Source organism: Mixophyes fleayi, chromosome 5 (genome assembly GCF_038048845.1).
Source record: "Mixophyes fleayi isolate aMixFle1 chromosome 5, aMixFle1.hap1, whole genome shotgun sequence".
NCBI lineage: Eukaryota > Metazoa > Chordata > Amphibia > Anura > Limnodynastidae > Mixophyes > Mixophyes fleayi.
In genome coordinates, this window is record NC_134406.1 from 51343348 (window position 1) to 51365404 (window position 22057).

Below are 22057 nucleotides of genomic sequence, written 5' to 3' on the forward strand. Positions count from 1 at the left end.
GCTGCGGTAATAACGATGCTACTAACATACTAATGACATAAAATGAGAAAAAAACTGAGAAGCAGCACAGTGCAAGGCAGCGTTTGTAAAGGCAAATAAAACCTTGAAAAGCATAAAAAAAGGGGAATACTACACAGGATCTAAATGTTACCATTGTATTAATTACTAAGGCCACATCTTCAATGTAAGATACAGTTTTAGGAACCTCTCTGTAAAAAGGACATAGGAGAAATATAATGGGGTCAGGGGTGGGCAATCTTATTAGTAAAGGTAATGGCAAAAGTTAAATCACAATAGAAGTCCAGAAAAATTAGGTTTATTTTCAAATAACTAAAATAATCTAAAAGCTGCACCAATGCCTTTCTTACAAGCTATAATTATAATGATGGGAGAGATTGATCCAGGCACTTAATCAGATTGCCATTTTTATGGTCAAGGAGGAATTTTCCGCCCTGTGAGATTAAATGGGTTTTGTTTTGTTGTCCTCTGTATCAACACAATTACACAGGTAGGACTCAATGAACCTATGTTTTCTGTTTTTTTCCAACATGGGTTATGCACATGCTGCGGTAATAACATGAACACAACTAACATCTCAAACAATGTGTTTTTGTTTTGTTTTTTAAGGTTCTAAATATACAATAGACACGTTTTCATCCCAGAATCCAGAAATCCCAGTTCAGATATTCCTCTAGAATGACACAAACTAAGTCCCATGAGATATACAGCCTGTCATGACAGCCCCCTTGGTTAAAAGCCCTTGTTACTCTGCAAACACAGATAATATAAGATGCATTCATGAGCTCTAGCAATATATCACACACTAATACAAAAATTAGCTTTTGCTATGTCAGAAACATAAAGAGAATTAAACTAATTAGCAGGAGTCATACTCATGATTCATGCACCAGAATATTGATTGTCTAAGCATAACAGGAGCACTTAAAGAGAATTCTTACACCACAAGTCAATAGATCAATCAGGATTTTATAGTAGTCCCCTCAGTCTCAGAAAATTGGTTAACATGTATGCAGCTGAAAGCTACATACATCATGTGCACATAGACCAATGTATATAGACTCTGGTTCTTCATTAGGACTAACCCTATCGATCAGGTAACCAATAAAACTGCTGGAAAAGTATCAAATATAATTCATTCTTGACAATCAAACTCTAACTGTTATGCAATCCTACTACATTTTTGGTTGTAAATAATAATACTTAATGGATATGCAAATGTTTTAATGCATATTGAAATAAAAATGGTTAAAATCTCTAGCTAAACTAAAGAACAGAACGCTGCTTCCAATGCGAGCAAGATATATTTCCATGGCAAAGATCACATTAGCAACAATACCCCAAATGTATGTACACAACACCTTCCCCGAGCTCCAAAACACAAAAATGCATGCTTAAATTTTTCACTGCAACAAATTATTTTTCTTGAAGAACATTTATATAGCGCCTACATATTACGCAGCGGTTTACAGGGAATATTTAATCATTCAGAGTGGAGCTTACAATCTATATACTCAATCACAGGAACACACTAAAAGTGCTCTACCTTCCTGATCCTGGCACCCACGTACTCAGGGACACCTTCATTTGCATGAGGGGAGTAGATGCCGTCAAATAATATGCCCCACTAGAACTTGCCTGGTGATCATATATGAGCCCCACACTGCAGAAATCATTAAGAAGGATGAGGAAGGATCTCCCTGATGCTGGCTTCAATAAACCCAAAGGCACCTTCATTTGAAAAAGGGGAGTTCCCGCTTTCAAATGATGCAGCCCTTTGGTAGTTATCGTTTGGTGATCACCAAACAATCATACCCTACACTACAGAAAACAAAGGAGCCCCTGATCTCTAATGCCCAGATCTCCACCATCCTGGCTCCAAGAACCTATGGAGCCCCTTCATTTGAACGAGGATAGTCTACTCTTTCAAATGATCTTTCAAGAGCTGTTGTCTGGTGATCAAAAACTGAAAAGTTGAATTCACTGAAATTGCAAGATGTTGGATTTTGATGTGACACCTTTTTCATATTTTCTGTGTCTCAAAACACCAGGCACACATCGAGTGCGTGACCTAAATGAGGCCAATTATTTTTTTTTAAAAAAAGTAATATTTTAGCGCATCTGCATTGACAAGAATAGCAGTTAACAAAAAGCTATGTAAAGGGCAGTTTGACCACTCTGGTGTGGAGATTTCTATGGCAACCAAAGCAAAGAATAAATATTTCGTTTAAGCACAATTGAAAGAAGTTATTTACAAAATGTATTTCTCACATGCAGAGTACAACACTTAAAGTAAAAATATTTCCCAACAGCATGAAAACACAACTGTGCATTTTCAGAGGACTAGGATTTGGCCATCTTTTCCAAGACGATATTTCAGTTGCTGAATAATATGTTCAGTACAGTTGCCATTATTTATCTTCTCTTTTATATAATTCTTTGGTTTCTTCCTAGATTTCTCCAGTCAGTTTTACTGCATATGATCATCCGCTCACAAATAGTATAGGGCAGTTTCTAGTGAAAAGGGATAAAAGTGACAGCATTATAGAGGCATATGGCTGGGCCTAAAAAAGGCCAAACATATGTCCATGCTGGCAAAATGTTACCAGACAACTCCCCGAGTTTACACATAGCCTCCACCTTATAAGGGGTAATTGGGCAAATATCATGCTGGTCCCTTTAATCTGGGACTCAAGAGCTTTCTATGGTCAACAACTTGCTGCAGAAGCAAATCAACATATATAACATAATGTGTTCATTCTACTGTAAAACAAAATAAGCAGCATTCAATCTAAATCATCATAATAAAATGATGCACTGATGATCTGTAATATTTATTGACACAATATCTAGGTGGCCTAGATTGGATTGTGGTTGGAGGCCTCCATCTGTAGTTTATATTCCATGCTACGAAGCTATAATCACAAGCAGAATACTTGGTTCTCTACCTTGACACTCAACCACCGTGCAGCAGCTGTGATCTTATTCTTAGTATCAGTAACTGAGAACGAAGCGGTTATAATCTCAGAAGATCTCCCTCTAATCATGCCTTTGTGTCCCTGCACCTGGACAATGGTCATGTATTTTTACACAGAAAAAGAAATCCGCGCCATCATCACCTTTGCTCTGGAACTGGGCATCGTCTGCAAACAACCTACCAACCCGCTTTCTTCCATTGTTATACATTTCCCCAGATGGACACTTACAGGTTTGCAGAAAGAGATGCATGGCTTACTTGCGGTTCATAGATGTCCGCACTCACCAAGGCTGATATCAAAGTACAGAGTCACACAGGACAGATAACTACATTCTGTTACACATAGCCAAATACACAATGTGGAAGCTGGTGTTTAGGGTTCAGATCCACAAGTTCTGAAAGTGATCTCCTGAGCTCTTCTTCATTTATTGTCCACTGTAACTTCTCCTTCTTAATCGAGCTGTACAAGGTCTTTAGAAGCTCTCTCAGAAAGTCCTTCCCTCCATTTAGTCCTTCCAGGTTTCCAATGAATTCCCACTTAAGTGGGAGACAGGCCCTATGTAACCATAAGTTAGCGCAAAAACAGGAGCAATAGACAGATCATTTGGGATTGAAAATAGAGATAGTTATGAGGTATGATTATCGTTTGTTTATAAACAACTACAACAAAATTTGAGTTTTGAACCCTATGATTTACATTTTAGCTTCAATTTGCAGGATTCCCCTATTCTTTTGGAGGGGCTTATTTGCAAGCTCAGAATAAAATATTTGTTGCTCAGCGCTGATAACGTAAATTTGGAGATCTAGATAACATTTGCATATCAATGTGAGGTGGGCAATGCTGAACTCTCAATTTATTTCCTTCACATGAATACTGGATTGAAACTTCATTAAAGTGGAACAGTAAAGATCCTGTATCGGGTCTCTCCTGAATACAAGCACTATAGGATTGCGGTCAACTGGATCTAGTACAAACAGTTTTAATAGATCCAATCTACACTGAATTCTTCAGAGCTTTAATTTAAATATAAATATTAAGTGAAAAGAAAAGAAAATGTATTTAGAAAAATAATTACTAAACTAGTCTATCAAAATAAAACACTATCTAACCCAAATATAACAATATAAAAGTTAATCTACCAAACAAAGCTTTAATTATTTCCAACACAAAAATAAAAATTTGGCTTGGTCGTGAGGTCATTAATTGGTTAAGTAACGTTATGGCTACAAAATGTTTGCATATAGATTTGTCATTGTTACAAAATGACTTTTAAATGCCCTTTAACCAATATCTGACTTTGAGTGGAAGAAGAGATGCCCTCAGCTCACACTGAAACCTTTGTGGCAATGAATACATTTTGTTTTCATTAGCTGCTTACAATAAACAGCATGTGGAAACCTAATAAGACAAACAGAATACTCTAAAAGCTACGAAAAACATGGACTGAGACTAGACCAAGTACAAAACTTGCCAGTGATCGCTGGGGTTCACTAAACATTAGTGTCTGAGTGGTGAGTTAAACCCCCTGTGCGGGTGTGAGCAGAAGTAGCTTACAAAAAAATAAAAGGAAAATAAACTAAGTTGCATCTCTTACCAACTTGTTACATATGCTATCCCTGCTGAAACTCATCAGTGCGGTGCAGAGTAGTAAAAATAAAATGAATGCTTGTAATGAATGCTTGTAATCCCAAGACCCATTGGTGGAGACTGCCAGGAGTTGGAGGTGAGTAGCAGCAACCCGCAGACCAGTAAGTGCAAACCAAACTGCCCTCCACTTAGCACTGCGATGCTAGGACTGCCGTAGCAGAAATCAATAGGACAGCGAGTTATGGCTGCAGCGCTTCAGAACCAGCTTAAAGAACAGGTGCAACACTGGAGCATGGCACATCAGATATGTAATAAACACTAGGAGCTAGATTGACTAAGCTGCGGGTTTGAAAAAGTGGGGATGTTGCCAATAGCAACCAATCAGATTCTAGCTTTCATTTATTTAGTGCTTTCTACAAAATGACAGCTAGAATCTGATTGGTTGCTATAGGCAACATCCCCACTTTTTCAAACCCGCAGCTTAGTAAATCTAGCCCTAAGTTCATTCTTAATACAGGGTGACAATGTATTTAGTGCTGCAATACAATAGTGATCACCTGTTTTCCAGTCTTATTATGGGAACAATCACACATAAGCATTGGGAAATAACTCGTTTTAGTGATGTGTTCGTACACATTTCCTATGTGCTTTCCATTTTTTACCAATACAAACTATTGTGCTGATAGCAACAGAAATAGATGTTGACATGGTAAAAAGCTAAAATTATTCGTGGGAATGTGGCTATAAGAAACCAAACAATGTTTAATGGGGGGGTTTATGCGTTTTTCTGGCATTAGTTACCAGAAGAGAAGCGCATTAACTGCGTATACTTGAAATTGTATTTTTAGTATCTGTAAAACCCTAGAAGTTATTACTTATACCGACTAAGTCTACACTTCATAATAAGAAATACTTACACATGTAATTTCAGAATTTTGCTGAAAGCTCGAGTACAACTATTTGGTTAAAATCAAACTGTAAATCCTGGAACTCGACTGTCTGGATTTTAGTAATAGTGAAAAAAAATTCTAAATAAACAGCTTCTTTGTTGTGTGCTTACATCAATTATTATTGGTTTATCATGGTTTAAAAGATAGATACATTAATTAACTAGACCTGATGGGCCCTGATTAGGCCTCCACATTCTACTGTTTACCTTAAGTGAGATTTCAGAAGTGAAACACATCTTACACTTGAGTAAAGCTGGGTACACAATACAGAAAATTACCGCAGGTGCGATTTCTGTAACAATTTTACCAACGACTGAAAATCTAATGATCATGCCGTTCATTTGTACACACCTACATGATTTACCTTTAGATCAGAGATCATCATGTCATTATCATCTCCGGAAAAGATTGTGACTACACTCTAAGAAGATCTGCTTACACTGCTGGTCGTGAGTGCGTACAAACTTCCACAATTGCCCGACATCGTTCCATCACTGAATTAGATTTTTAGCTAGTTTATAAAATCGAATCAAACAATATGATGTGCTTTGACAAAATAAAACAGGATTGTGAGAGTGTACACACTAATGCGATATTGAACCTAACAGTCATTTATCATGTGATTGGCATAATTGGTTGAAAAAACGGTACTGTGTACCTAGCTTTACTGTCTCCTACTCACGGTAGAAGCAGCCATTTTGTAGACTGAACTAATGTTTATCAGACTGCAGTCCTAAAGCTGGGTACACACTACAGGGTTTTGTCCAATAATCGGCTCAACCAGCCGACATACGACCGCTCGTTTGAAAGTCAGTGTGTGCAGTGACACGATGGTCGAAAGTCTGCCCAAATGGACGATTGTCGCCTCATTTGGTTGGTTGTACCGTTCAATATTTTCTGATCAATCACCTAACGATCATGTAGTGTGTATGCACTCATGCTGACGACCTCCATAGAGTTTACAGAGTCGGGGTCTTTTCAGCCGATATTAGCACTAAATGTCAGAGTGAATAAATGTAGAGAGTGCTGTAGAAGGAATAATTTATTTGTTCATTCTGAGACAGTATATTTTGTTTCAGAGTCACAGAAGCTAACGAATTTCGTTAGGACATGTGGATAACTATAACAAGGCGGTTTTAATCAGTATGACAATGTGACAGTAGTGAATGAATGAATGAATGAATGAATGAATATTGTGCTGTCATTCTCCGGACTAGAGGACCAGATAAAGGACCAGATGAAGAGCACAGATCTGAAGGTAAATCGTGTCAGTGTGTATACATGAATCGTCAGACTGATCGGACCCTCAGTCGTAGGTATAATCGCTTGAGATAGCACGTCGGTCGGAAAAAAATTTCAGTGTGTACCCAGCTTAACAATTCACTAGAAACTAGTGATATTATTGAAGACTTGAGGATTTAATACACAAAGGAATATTGGTCTAGCCAAAAATTGGCTGTCTCCATTGTGTGTGAGCAAAATGTTCAATGTAATAGCAGACTATGGTTTGCCTTTGAATAATTGTAAATGTAATTTACCTCAATATGAATTCTCTCTAAGTGCATGTCATTAACAGTAATCATCTGAGCCTTCATGACGTGTGTGAGGCAAAGGGTTAATCACAACAAACCCATCTGGGATGGGTAACAATGATCACAATGCCCTTTTTAAATCACAAGCTCTCTATTAATTCCAAAATACTGCCACCACCAAGATCTGTTTCAAGAGCAGAACTCTTACAGAAAGCTTTTGGTGGCTCCATGACCTATCTCAAACTAAAATTAAAACAAACACAAATCAGCAATATCATTAACCAACCAATACCCCGTATTTCAGTTACGTAATGTTATAAATGACCAAACTTAATCAGCACATGAATTCAGTAAGAACACAGGCGCAGAACATAATTAAGTACAAATTAATATGGCAGAATAGTCACAATGTTTAAACTATATAAAAAATAAGATAAAATTACAATATTATGCAAACCATCTTCTTAAAATAAAAGGTAGAAAATACAGAAACAAAAAATCATTCTCAATTTCTTATCCCTGTTGCAGGATAATGCAGAAATATGGATCATACCACCAATCAGAATTAGTCTCCAGGTAAAATGGTTTTAAAAAAGGAGGGCCCTTGCCACCCTTCCTCTGAAGTCACTCAGAAAGGCAACATATATGTGAATAGGTGGAAAATTCACATCAGGGTGTAATTCATAGACTATTCAGGAATAGCTAGAAATTATTATACAAACTATACATTTACCTATTTGTATATATGAAACATCACTATAAAATGTTGATTATTTGGGGCACTACTCCATTCTATCTTTTTCTCACCAGTAAACCTTTCTGTTTGAAGTATTAGGCGTAGTTCATTTTCCCAAAAATATAAATATGCACAGGGACTTGCTCAAATAGGAATGATAAAAGAAATTGTTTTGATGTGGACATTTTTCTTATTTGAAAAAATAGCTCTATGTGCTCGAAATTCAGTATGGACACTCATAATTCTCTATCCGACACGTGATCTGATAATGGTGCCGAGAAGCTCAGTCACTAGCTATAGCAACCCTATGAGACATGACATACTCAACTGTAGGGTGCCTGACCATGGCAAAAAGACAGTTGATATGTCAGCAAAGCTAAGTTAACCCCTTCATTACTTGTCCAGGGTGAGTTAGAGAAATACATATTTTTAACCCCACAGTGCACCACTGATATTAATTGGCAAAATAACTAAAAAAGGACTGTAGCAAAAGCAGCCTTGTGCCTTTATATAGTAAAAGAATTCCATGGAGACTTCAAACATCTGTATAACTCGCACTAGGGGAAACAATACCACATATATCATTTTACCTCTTCCAGTACAAGAAGAAAAACATCTCATGAGAGATCAGTTGCTTAATTGTGCAAAACCAATGTTTGTCTGCAAACGCAATCTTACTGCAATACCTGTCTTAAACAGATGAAGGAAGCCAGAATTGTAACATTTTCTAGATGAATTCCTTCAAGTCAGTAGATGGTGTTTTAGTGAGTCATTACACATCCAGTTTCATCTGCTCATTACAACCTGCTCCTGAGAAGAAATCAATCAGGCTTCGGATATAGCATAGGGAACCGGTGACTCTACGAATAACTTAACGTTACATATAGACACACCTTGTCAAAGTATGGGACACTTTCTGTTTATTCTTTGACCATATACCCACACAAAGCACTGCTGAATAAGCGTAGAAGACACCTTAAACATGCACTCAATGGTTCATATAACATGTATATGGGCCTTGTGTGCAGGAAGTATTTAAATAATGCATTTTTAGAAGTTTAATTAAATGCTAATTATTGTAAGGGATGAAATATGAATGATATATATGAATATATGCACTGTATATACGCATTAGTGGAAGTGTGTATACTAGGTTATGTTTCTAAGGCCAGGCTTGTATATAGTGCCTGACATTCATATGTGATTCTCAGCACATCCACTCAAGCACAGAGTATGATTTATTTCATAGTCATCAGTAAGAACAGCAGCTGCACTGCAGACCAGTTGAGAAACACCAAGCTCTTCCTCTGCGGCACTTGTGCACTGTATGCGGACTGTAGGGCTTGGCATAATTATTTCTAATAAACCAGCAAGTTCTTTGATTTTTTTTTTTTTCCTCCAAGTGATCTGTGGAAAGTACCCAAAAACTTGGTGACTGCATTATTACTTTGTTCATCTTTGCCCATAGAACTATATAGCCCTAGGTAAGTTACATACACATTTTGGTATTTACAGGTATATCAAGCCACACTACGCCTACTTCCAAATATTTAGTTACATCATTTGCTAAGTGCTCCAACTATTGTCTTTTTTTTCCAATGTTGCGCACTCCTCCTTTAGTGTGGTGCTCAGGCAGGTAAAGAGTTACGCTAGAGATATTAACATGAGAACATCAATGCACTTAATCTCATATTTAAGTCCCCTAACAGCACCCTTCTTTCTTTCACTAACATCATTTTTTATTCACAAGGTGCCCCGAGCTGTACTCCATCTTATACTGACTTGTACTGAAATGTACACAGTCATTGTATTCATTGGAACGGAGGGTTCTAACCCAACCCACATGACAGGACTGATATCAACGGTCTGCAAGGAGCAGAAAGCAGAGTAGGTTTGCAGTCCAACATATACGTCAGATATACATTCTTATATGTGCTGCTGACTATCCACAAGTACGGGTTTGTGAAAGAACACAGAGGAAAGAGGAGGAGGAGGGCCGGGCATGTGATGTGGAATAAAAATAATGATTGCTGAACTCACAGAAAACAGCATTACTGCTCCCTGCAGCTACAAACAACATATTAAAGCTGGAGTTCCACTAGTTAAATTATGCAAACTCCCTGCAGCACTGTAAGGTTTTATCAGAATGTCAAAACTACAGAGCATTAAAGGCATTAACATAGCCTGAAAGCACCTCAGGAGCTGAAGCAGTGTTTAGGACACCAAGCAGTTTTGTAAATATTCTTTATTTCTTTTAATGTGAAAGATCACTTCCTGAAAGCATGATCCTATCATTCAATGTATCTACTCAGTTTATCTAAAGTGAAAACGTAGATAAGATACCAGAGAGGACACAGAATTTGGAAACATTTACAATGTGATCAGTAAGCAGGATGTAAAAATATTACTAAAAAAAACAAACCACAACTAATCTTACAGGCATTACACTACAATCCACATCCTAACTCTTTTCCATCTTTCTATTGTCACCACAGTCCACTTCTTCCTCTCACTACTATCTTCATCAAAAGTCTCTCTGCTCCCTCTACTGATTCACTCAGGGAGCGCTGTTCCCTAGTGGTCAGGCACTATGGCCCAGTTTTTAGGCACAATGATTACCTGGCGCCTGGTCAAACAATCCTCTACACTGCTGGTAAACTACAGGTTTCCGAACAAACAGCCTTCCAGTAAAAATTACAATATTATAAAATACAAAATAAATCATGGTTTAACTATGTATGAAAACAAATAGATTGACGGTCATTTCTATCCAGCACAGAAGGATTAAACTCAATATTGTTTAGACCTAGCAATACCCTACATGCTTCACATCAACAGTGAATAAAAGGTATTCTAAAATTTAGCGGAATAAGCCTAGTTCTATGATAATTTCATTGCTTCAACAGGTGAGCCTTCCCATTTGAAAAACCCTTAAATTAGTGGAGGACAAGATACCATTGTTCAGGGGTCCACACCTTACCTTTTTGAAGTATATGAAATGTTTACATTGTCCAAACAGATTTTTGTATATAGTCAAGCTGCTAGAATGACATCATCTCAACAATCATTAATCTATAAAGATTGCATGACTGCAGTGTGCTCATTATGTGACATCGCAAACACTAGAACTGCGCAGGCGCAAGTAAGCAGCACCAAGTGAGGGGAGGGGGGCAGGTTAAATCACGTGAATGCTGGTCCCCTAGTGAGTCATTTCTGGAATCGGGTTAAACTTAGGCAATTCCACAAAGACAGAAATATTCAGTGTTTGTGTGCATACGATAAAGGGTAACGCCACCATTCTCAAACTATATTTTATCCAGTTTATGACCCTACCCACAGTAACCTCTACTGCACTGCTGAACACATGACAAATTTACATTGCAAATGTCAAAAACAGCTTAGTAACAAAACAATATATTGATGCACTACTTAATAACTTATAATTCCCCAATGGTATTTCTAGATACATTTGAATATTATTGCATTGTAAAGCCAAGCCATATTTTACCACTCCCATGATATAAGGGCCACCTTGTAAGCCGTTACATAGTAATCAATGGCCAAGCAAGTATGAGCCCTTCTTACTATGTCAATAAACTCAAATATGCAGAGAATTGAGGATCTCATTGCTAACTTCACATCCATATATTGTGTACCTGCATGTATGGATTCTCATATCCAGAAACCTGTTAACCTGAAACTACTATTAGAAAGAAAAAGAAGTTAATTATTGCTGCTGTTTGCAAATGTCATTTCCACAGACTTAAACCCCTTTCTTCTTACAGTTACTAGAACAAGATCTGCCCAGAAATGTTGAAGGGAATGCCAGTGTGTGTGGAAAGACAGTGGTCATTTTTTAAATGTATTTTAGTCTATTTTAAGCATTGTGCTCCAACATACAGAGAAAAAGATCTAAATCCCAAACACTCTACATAATAAAATTTCATATCTGTACTTTGTAGTGACAATAACTACCAGATATCCTGTATATATTAACCTTCTAGGGGCTACCATGCCCTGGTGACTGGAGCATGTTCCCTTCTGCCACCTCCACACCTGGCAGTGATGTGAATGGCAGCCCGCTGCTTCCTGGTGAGGTACTGCATTATGAAACCATGTGATGTTACAGCAGGCCCAGTAGTGTTTCACTATAGCCCAGTTCTGGCTGCAGGAACACAGAGCGTTAGAATGCTGAGCTTGGGAGCTGTAACTGCAGAGAACCGGTTTCAAATAAAGACAGAGTTTGTGTGTATAGCACACTATAATCAGATTTAAAGTTCATAAGATCCAAGTCCGGTATGCTTCTAGTCATCAGCCATCCTATTAGGCTCCTCTCAACAGTGTCAGACGTATGGTCTGCCTGCAGCTTTACTTTCCCAATTACCTGATCTGCATGGGACTAATCAGCATCTAGAATCAAATGCAGACAGAGGCCCTTCCATGGTGCAAAGCCTTCCTCTCTATTTGTTTAAAAACACAGTAAAAAACATGTATCAGATGATTAAATTGTAGAGCTCAAACACATAAAAAGTTACTCTGGGTTGCAGTACTTCGGGCTCTCCTAAAAAGAGAAAGGGCCCCTCTATCCCCGACCACCTTGGAACATAAGGCTTTACAGGGAACAAGGGTCTTCAGAACCTCCTTCACCGCAAGGCTAGGAGGGTCCCATTCCCCCGAGATCCACCGAGGCTTCACCCAGAGACTAAATCTTTCGCTCTCCTTCCCTGAAGGGGGATCCTCAGAGGTTTCAGGCAGGTGGGAGCCGCAGGGAACACACCACCTCCCCTAGATCTCTGAGAGTGGAGCCCATAAGGGTCAACTGCACCCCTCCAATCCAAGTGGGAAAAAAAGCAAACAAAAAAATAAGTGGAAGTGACAATTGGTGAGAAAAGTAAAACGATAAATAAGTGACCAAGAATATGGCCCCAGCCTTTCGGACAGATTGGTAACAATGTATCTACCCAGCCAAAAGGCCAGGACAAACAAGTGTGTGTGTACGCTCCCACGGTCATGTATTCCCGTACCAAGGCACATGGTATCGTTTCATTTGATTTTATAACCGGACTACAAATATCTATAAACGATGGAACATCGTCGGGCAAATTCTGCAGTGTGTATGCACTGTATACACTGCAGTGTAGACCAGCAGTGTAGGCAGATCGCCATAGAGTTTACAGAGACACGATCTTTTCAGCCGATGGTTATGACAGATGATCACAGACCTGGAGGTAAATCATGTAAGTGTGTACACATGAATCTGATTGGGGCTTTCAGTCATTGGTTAAAGATATCACATCAGGAGGATTTTTCTGTAGTGTGTACCCAGCTTTACTCCTCTAGGACAGTACTGCACTTGATCTTAGAAGAGATTTAAGCTGCTCCATAAGATAAATCTAACAGTATAATAAAGAAATATCCTTGTATAAAAATGTGCATAGAAAGGCTACATGTTCTGTGACAGAGCCTACTACAAACAGCAATGAATCAACCTATTTAAAGCACCGCACCCTCTGTTCTTTTTATCTTATAAAGATAAGACATTTATACGTGTGTGCTAATAATTCCTGCTCCCCAACTCCATATGCACCTCTCCTCTTCCTTGCTGCAGATACAATGATCTTATGTTCTTATCAGACCTTTGTTTCGGAGGAGAGGAGGATGGGAGATATGGAATAAGGAAGCAGAAGGAGGAACCACTGAGAACCATTCATGGCTGTCTGCTCTGTGTATACACTCTCACTATCTCCCACAGACACGTCTTCATCCATAGACAGAACACAAATGTAAAAAAAAAAAAATGGATTTCCAAATGTACTTTTCTGCACATAATGCTAATAAAAAAAAAATAATTTTGAGGTTAGTGCCCTTTAAATTACTTTTAAGACATAAAGATCGATAAAGCATCAATAGCCGGTTTACTTTTTTGTCCAATTTTTTTTCAAAGATGTGGAGGGTTGGCTGCAAGCCATGGCATCTAAATGGTTAAGTCAGGGGTCTTGTCAACTCTGAATTCTTAAGATGAAGTCAAACTCAGCCACTGTGCTCCACTGAAATGCATGAATTCATAGAGAGGAAGCCCCGCCCCACATTGAGGAAATTCCTGAGATTCTCTGCTTCCAAAGGGGCCTGAATTCTGAGCCTTATTGATATTCTGCTGCGATCTCTGTCATGGGAGCCGTGCTGGAAATGTGCCAGGGGACTCAGAAAGGAGAGAACAAGGACCATTGAAAGGTGTGTTGCACCCACCCCCTGTACCAGAAAAAACCCTTCTGTGCAGCGACAGTAGGCATCAGTGTTTTTTTTCTAGATTTTCCATCCGCTTAAAGGGGGATAGGGGGACAAAAAAAAAAAAAATAATCAAGCTGTTTATAGGAAGCAGCCATTAAATATAAATGTCTTAAAGAATTTGGTCATTTCAAGGACTTTATGATGCAATTATGAGGGGGCTGACAGATACCAGGTGAGCATCACCAACATGTAAAATCAGCCACTCTATGCAGGGGCATACAATATATATTCGAGTTAATCAATGTAGTAATAGGGGTACTGGCATATTACACAAAATTATATCACTGCTGAATAAGTGGTACATAACAAAAGGATAGTAACAAAATATATAGCTTAGTAAGTAGTACAGCAGAGATTTGCAAAAGGAGGATCAAGGTCTCCCACCCTAAATGACATGGGTACCCCTATACAAAGTCTCTAGGTAGACCAAGTACATTGCATTCCCCAACATGAATTCACCACTTCTAATACTGTGATTATAGCATCATGGCATTTAAAATACTTCTTTAAATCAAATTATATAGCACCAATGCATCAGAAAGAGTAATCTGGAAATCCCAGAGTTGCCCATGGACTTTATGGATAATGGATAAGCATCCAATAGGTATTTCTTCCCTATGGGAAAATATGAAATGGCACCTAAAAGGGAAGGCGGCTGCAGAAACCAGACATCGGTCTCGCCTTCAGCTTTAGAAGCTAAACAATACTTCATAATACATAAAGTCTGTTGAAAAAAAAAAAATGGCATTCAGATGTGAAATTACTGTCATAAGCGCAACAAAAATAGCTTCACAATGCAAAATAACAGAAGGTAAGTGCAAATGACAAAATAGGAAGAGAACCAAATTACAGTGCAAGAAGCTCAAACATTAATCAACATAGTAAAAGTCAGTCAGCAATGTTATTACTAAATGTGAAAAAGTGCAACCAAAGGGGTAGGACGTCCAATGAACCTTATGTAATGTTAAATACTGTTTAATGGATGAAGAACCACCAAAATTAAACAAGAAGGTGGTTAAAGGACACTTCATGTTGTATTATAATAAATTAATATATACAGTGGCACAACGCTACTAATATGTGCAAGGCTGGATAAGACTCCTTCCAAAGTAGCAAATTATTACTTAAATACAGAAACCGAAGTCGTTGGCTCTCAGCCCTTGTGAGTACTGTCTCATCAACAAGTCTTAGGGGTATATTTACTAAACTGCGGGTTTGAAACAGTGGAGATGTTGCCTATAGCAACCAGATTCTAGTTATCATTTACTTTGATTCTAGCTGTCATATTGTAGCATGTACTGATTTGCTGTTATAGGCAACATCTCCCCTGTTTCAATCCCTCAGTTTAGTAAATATACACCCTGGTGTAAGAGGCAAAGGATCAAGCAGTATGGGCAGTCCCAGCAATCCACAAATAAAACCAACTAACCGTTTTCCAAATGCCACCAGCAAAAATGAAAGTCCAGATTAGATGGGGGGGAAGGAGGGACTCTCCTATATGATATTCGGGGCATCTGTCTGAGTGTATTTTATTGAATCTGACCAAGTGAGACAGACCTTCTGTAAGTATCTTAGTGGTTTCATGCAGTGTGTTATGGAAATTACAGATTGAGGTACAGAAGGCAGCATCTATGGCTAAAACTCATCTGATTGTTTGGGAAAGTCCTATTTCAATTTCTCAAAACATCTAGTATTGCCCCCTCCCATGACAAATAGGGGAGCAGAACAGAGTAATTGCACAACATAGGTCTCTGGCGCTACTCTTGTATCAGTAACCCCTCCAAATAATCAGATTCAAAAACAAAGACATCACTGGGAGTTGTGTATTACAGCTTGCTGATGGGTTGCTATGGGTTACAGTACTGCAGGGCAAAATAACGTACAGTTTAGGAGCCAATAAGTCTAGGACTCAGCATGAACTTTTTAGGAACCAGGGAAAATCTGTACCCACAGAGATCAATAGAAAGGACTCCCAAAAGTTAGGCGCCAGCAAAAAAAAATTCAATTATGTCTTAATGATTTATATTGTATGACATACTCTGTACTGCAACTTCCTGACAGCCACAATGACAAGCTATTCAAGTGAAGAGATATTTACATGATCAGCAAAAAAATGGCTGTTATGCAGGGGTTGTAAAATTGATGTCAATATTTGCCCACCGTATGCATTTGATGAGACTTGAAAGAGCTTTAATGAGAAATCTGACATAGATAATGCTGATTTACAGCCCTCATCAGTTTCAGGCATTGACATAAAAAGGGAGCTTTTCTGCCTGTGGAACTAAGGTTTAATGCTCCTTGCTGTGAGAGAACATCTATCTCTGATGCACCAGGGACCAGCGCTGGAACCTGGACACTAAGTGCTTAAACTTTATTTTCCATGCACTTCCTCTTTAAGTAACCAAAAGCAAGGTCTATGAAGAATGCACACTGAGGGAGTGTGTGTGGGAAATGCATTTACAAACAGTGACACACTGGCTCACTCTGTACACACAAATCCACACTGTGAAACTACAACAAAACAATAACATTGTGTGCAAAACAAACAATCCAAGCTGCAATAATGAGAAGTAGAAAAAGCAGGATGTGTCATATTTTGGAAATGGTTTTCATAGGGTGCAAACTGTAAACTTCAAAGAAAGTGAGTCTTCTCTATTCTTCACCTTACATCATAGGTAGGCTAACAGTGATTCCCAGCAAGACCCAACAGCCAAAGACTAACGAAGCATGCTGGGACTGATAGTTCCACAACAGCTGGACAGACATAGCTTCACTAAATCTGCATCAGACAGTCACTCCTGGTTATATAACCTCCTCAGAAAAAGGAAGAGAAGCCTTGATACCACAACATATAGATAATCTGCTAAAAATTAGTTTGCTGCCATTACTATAGTTTCTAACATTTCTTTAAACACCCTACAGGTGTCCTGAGCATATAATTGCTAGGAAAGGTTACCACATTTGCTGCAAAAAATTACCAGTCTTCCCATTTATTGCATATATAACGATTGTCTTTTATATCATCACCTAAGTAATTTCAGATATCACCAGAAACCGCAATATATCTAATGTTGCTCAGTGAAAATGTCAGGCACTGACAAAAGTGAAAAACATAAAATTGTGTATTAAAGGGATTATAACCTTAAATATTATGCTTAATTTTGCTCTATCAGAGGGGGATGTATATGCTAGACACAGTTGTATGCTAACCCTCTGGGCCTACTGTGAGCACTACATGTTTCACGGTCATATTTTCTGGACTCCAATAATATCACATACATCAAAAGACACACCTCAATATACTGTTTTGTGGGAGGATTATCACAACTATATAAAATTGACAAGATCGCTTTGAAATAACACCCAAGGAGTTACAGGTAGGAGGGGAAAATTAATGGCAACCGTACGGAGTTCTGGAAGCTGACAAAAAAAAAAACATACATTAATAGTATTTTAACACAATGAAAAATAAGAAGTTTAGGGTAAGAGGTTATTTAAAGTAAATCCTTCCATATATTAATGATAATGATGGCGTATTTTTAGACTCGCATGGATTCCGGCTTGTTTCAAACTGCTTGCGCTATGACAGTGTGATTTTCGGGTTTAGGGCCTTCAATCCCCAAAGGCAAGGTAAATTCCAATAAACAAAGCCCTTCTCAGTGATTACCTTTAATCTGTACCAGGCTTGGACAAATATCACTAAAAGTTAGAGGAGTCTGAGCTAAATATTAGAAGCCAGCTATTTTATAACATATAATGTACGGGCTACATGTAAAAAGTATTTTGGAAGAGAGTATATAGGTTAGACAAATCCACTGATTGAATAACAGTACAGGAGCGAACAAAACAATGTAGTATTCAGGAGCAAGTCAGTCAAATCTAGGAGCTAACAGGATGTTTTAAAGGAGCCAGAGGAAAAAAATATATCCATTGACATCAATAGAAATGAATCCAATATTTAGTCACCAGCAGTATTGGCCACCTGGGATTTGTCTGGCACTAACATAGCAGATTATACTCAATGACCGCATTACATGTAAGCAACTATATAGTGCACAGCCAAAATCATGACCATGTTATACAAGTCTGTGGCTAATTCACCATAATGCACCAGAATGGGGCCTCTGTTACAATATTATACCAGCATGAGTTGGGGAATCAGAACTTCTTCCCGTGTAGAGGTCACAGGTACAGTATCTCCTAAGTCTGCACTATTACTGCAGCGAGAGCTGTACTCCTACACACAAATCGCCATTATGGACTGAGACAGAGAGGATTTTCCACCACAGTCATCTGATGGATATTCTCTAGGAAGGATAATGTCACATACACCAAAAGTACCAACATAATGTATATGTACTCCCCGCACTTCCATGGGTTTCCTCCAGGTGTTCTGGTTTACTCCCACAGTCCATAAACATTCTAGTAGGTTAATTATCTGCGGACAAAAATGTACCCTAATGAGTATGTGTGTGTTTGTGTAGTAGGGACTTTAGACTGTAAGCTCCAATGGGTCATGGACTGATGTGGACTGTACAAATAAACTATAATAAATAAATATTTAATATTCTGGTTTGAGTCATGTCCAACATACAATTACTAGAGAGTAGACTTTCCCTCTGTAGGCTATCTAGTAATGTGCTGTGCACAGCAAGTTTCCTTGAATGCATTTAATACCAGATCAAAAAATATGACAGATACGCTACCTCTGTGGCTAAAAACGAAAGACAAGATTGAACACGTTTCTACATGCTTAATGTTAATATTTACTTGTTATTATATTATGCAAGTCACACAAAAAAATAGAACTCATTTAAGCTATCAATTTAATCCCAAAGTCACAGGTTAATAAATAAAAAGCCAGTTCATTTATCTGAGTCAATGAATAATTTATGTATTTTGTATCATTCCTGTGATGTTGAATATAATCAAACTACCAATTACCATTAATAACTCGGTTACAAGCACACAACAACATAGCGCAGACAACAATATTTGTTTTATAGTGCAGCCAATAGAGAAACATTGTACAAGCCATGAGGAGAAATGACCAGCAACTCTCCACTCCCTGACTCAAACTCATCTGTCTTCCAATGGCAAAGAAAGGTAATGGCAGAAGATATGCTGTGCAGTTAAAATACCCAGCTCCACAAATATAATCTGTGTGAATACTTGCCAGTGCGTATATTTTGTGCTAAATCAGTGTGCTTGTATTACATTATATACCAGGACTGCACAAATGCCAGGAGCCTAGAAACTAAAAAAAAAAATCCTGATCCTGAATTCTACATTATTTTGTCCACTGCTGTTATAGATGCGAACACAGAATGAGATAGTTGAGAGATTATATATATGATTGGTCAAGTAAGTGTTGTATTTTAACATCGATGTATGTTATGACATTAGAAAGGGGATTATCAGACCTTTCCCACCAAAATGCTGAGGAACCATTGACCAAGGTTCAAGTTAATAGTTGTAACAAGCCAGGGAAGGTTTAGGGAAGGGAGGGGGATTATTTGAGAATTGAATGGAAAAAAAAATTGTAGTAGGTAGAGAATGATAATAGCTGTGTAAGGAGACTTACCACAGAGGGCAGGAAGAGAAAGTTATTAATGAAATCTGGAGAAATAATTAACCTCCTCCCAACTGAACAAGCAGCTTAATGACAAATAAGATATAAAATAGTCATCACTTCAGGTTCAATTATATGTAATGTTTAAATGAATAACCATAACCAATACTATCCCATGTTCCCAAGGACAACAATATTAATTGTACAATAATAGATAGGGTGAGGCTTTCTTCAAACAAATATAATCATTTAATAATGTAATAGAGAATGTTTGTAAATGAGCAAGTGTCAGGCCACGAAACTTAGATCACACCGATATGAAGGAATAGAGAGGGGGTGTGGAAGGGAGAGAAGCAAAGTCAAAGTGAGAGGCTGGAATAGAAAATGGAGCTGGAATAAAGAACAAATGGAATAGAAAATATGTGAAATAACTGCATAAAAACTGGGAATGCAAAGGAGAGGCCAACAAAAGAGAATAAGGAGAAATGGTTAATGCTTAGAATCATAAAACACAATTTAGACAGTACTTAAAGATTTGTTTTACAGAGAGTTTGTCTTTACAAGATAATAGTCTTAAAACAATATAAATAACAGCTTATCAGAAAAAAACAACAACAACTCTGGCCAGAAAACAGTAGTAGTATGACAACAAAAAAAGTGGTGTCGAGCAGGAGTACTAATGTCATCTTGCATTTTATTTGCTGTGTTTGAAAACAGCCTACCAGGAAGCAAAACTAGACATGTCCCATACATAAAACTTCACATACACAATATAACCAGGACTTTATCTTTTTTCGACTACAGAAACACAGACCTCAAGCACAGGCACTGCAATCCTTATCACATACAAATTTGCCACCTCTAAATGTCATATCAAACAGTTTATTTTACCACTAACATGCCACAGACATAAGGCACCTCTGCAAACTCCGATGTCTATATATTTACCATTTACACACAAAAGAAATGTAATGTGTCCCACCACAAAATTCTATCAACAGTGTCTAGTTTCCTTATTTAAAATCTCAACCCTTCAACACAAACAATGTGTAAGGTCTCATTGTACCATATATTATACTTTCAATAGCACCTATCAAGTCACATCATTCTGTTTTCATACAACTTGTCTATACCATGACAGTTCTCTCACACACAATGTGTGCTATCCTAATTACATGAGCTAGCACACCCACATCTTCTAGCACCCTTCTTCAATTTCATATTTAAACTGGCAAAATAAATACATGAATAAAATCAATGCCAACGAATAAAATCCCTCTGTCAACACAAAAACAAGAAACATACCATGTAATAGCAAATACAACTTGTACCATAAGCAACTGTGAGCACATTCATCATGTGCCAAACTCACACCTTTGCCACTCCTTGGCCCAGCTCTTAACAGGTCCAGGTTGTTAGATCACATTGAATCTGTGTTGTATATAATAAATACACACATCGAAGCAAACCCCTTATTACAGATCTGTAGCACACACTGACTGTCACACCCCACAGTGTTGCTGCTCACACACAGGCCAACAATCTGCCACAACTGCACTGTCTGACAACTCCAAGCACACACACACACAACCTGCCGGTGCCAGGTCATCTGTCACACAGTAGAGCTCTTATAACACCATGTGAAAGGTGGAGCGGTTCCTAGATTACGAAGGGCTTGTTATCCTATATAAAACATAGTAATGTAGTAGTAACTGTATCCATTTGTTGAGAGCCAGCGATGAGCAGGCCATGCGGGACTGATATAGCTCTGCCTTATCAGCCTACATACTAATGTATCCACATCCAGTACTCACCGATCACCTCCTTCAGCTCATAGTCATCTCTGTTGATGGACCATGGCAAGGAGCTGAGGTCCGGCTCTGTCATGACTCTTGCCTCCGTAGAGGGGTATATGATGACTGTCGGACTCAGCAGCTATTAGTGTCTGTGGCTGGGGGGGATATAATCCACGTGTGGGGTAGGCTCCACAGCCAGATGATGAGGGCAGTTCCCGGAGGTCGATGTGTGTTCTCCCCCTCCCCAGTGTCTCACTCTCACTTCTTCTACAGCACTCACATTGCCAAACTTTGCCTTTCCCCTGCCCGGCCTGCCGTGCCAAGGGCCGCGTGACGTCACAGCGCGACGGCGTCCGCTCGCCGCCGCCATCTTGAGTGTGGCAGCTCTGACCTCACCACACAGCAAATTAGGAATTCTGCGTTTGCTGAGAGGAAACACAAAACAATTGCCTGAAGGTCCCTAATTTCCCTGCTTCGCCCAGTCCGATAATTTACACTTATCCGTCACACAACGGTCTGTTTGCCACCAGAAGGCACCATGGTATATTAATAGGTTTTAATCCCTTTGTTGCGTATTTTGCGTATAATTTCTAGGGACAC

At 38.5% G+C, this 22057-nt stretch overlaps 1 protein-coding gene across 1 annotated transcript in view; it reads right to left on the reverse strand.

Moving 5' to 3' along the window:
• The window catches only part of OXSR1 (oxidative stress responsive kinase 1), a 61016-nt gene extending 39226 nt beyond the window's left edge, over nt 1–21790 (reverse strand). The window contains exon 1 of the mRNA XM_075212177.1: nt 21476–21790. Coding sequence (XP_075068278.1) covers nt 21476–21548 — 73 coding nt within the window. The 5' untranslated portion in view covers nt 21549–21790. The remainder of the gene's footprint in view (nt 1–21475) is intronic.
• Between the last annotated feature and the right edge of the window lie 267 nt (nt 21791–22057).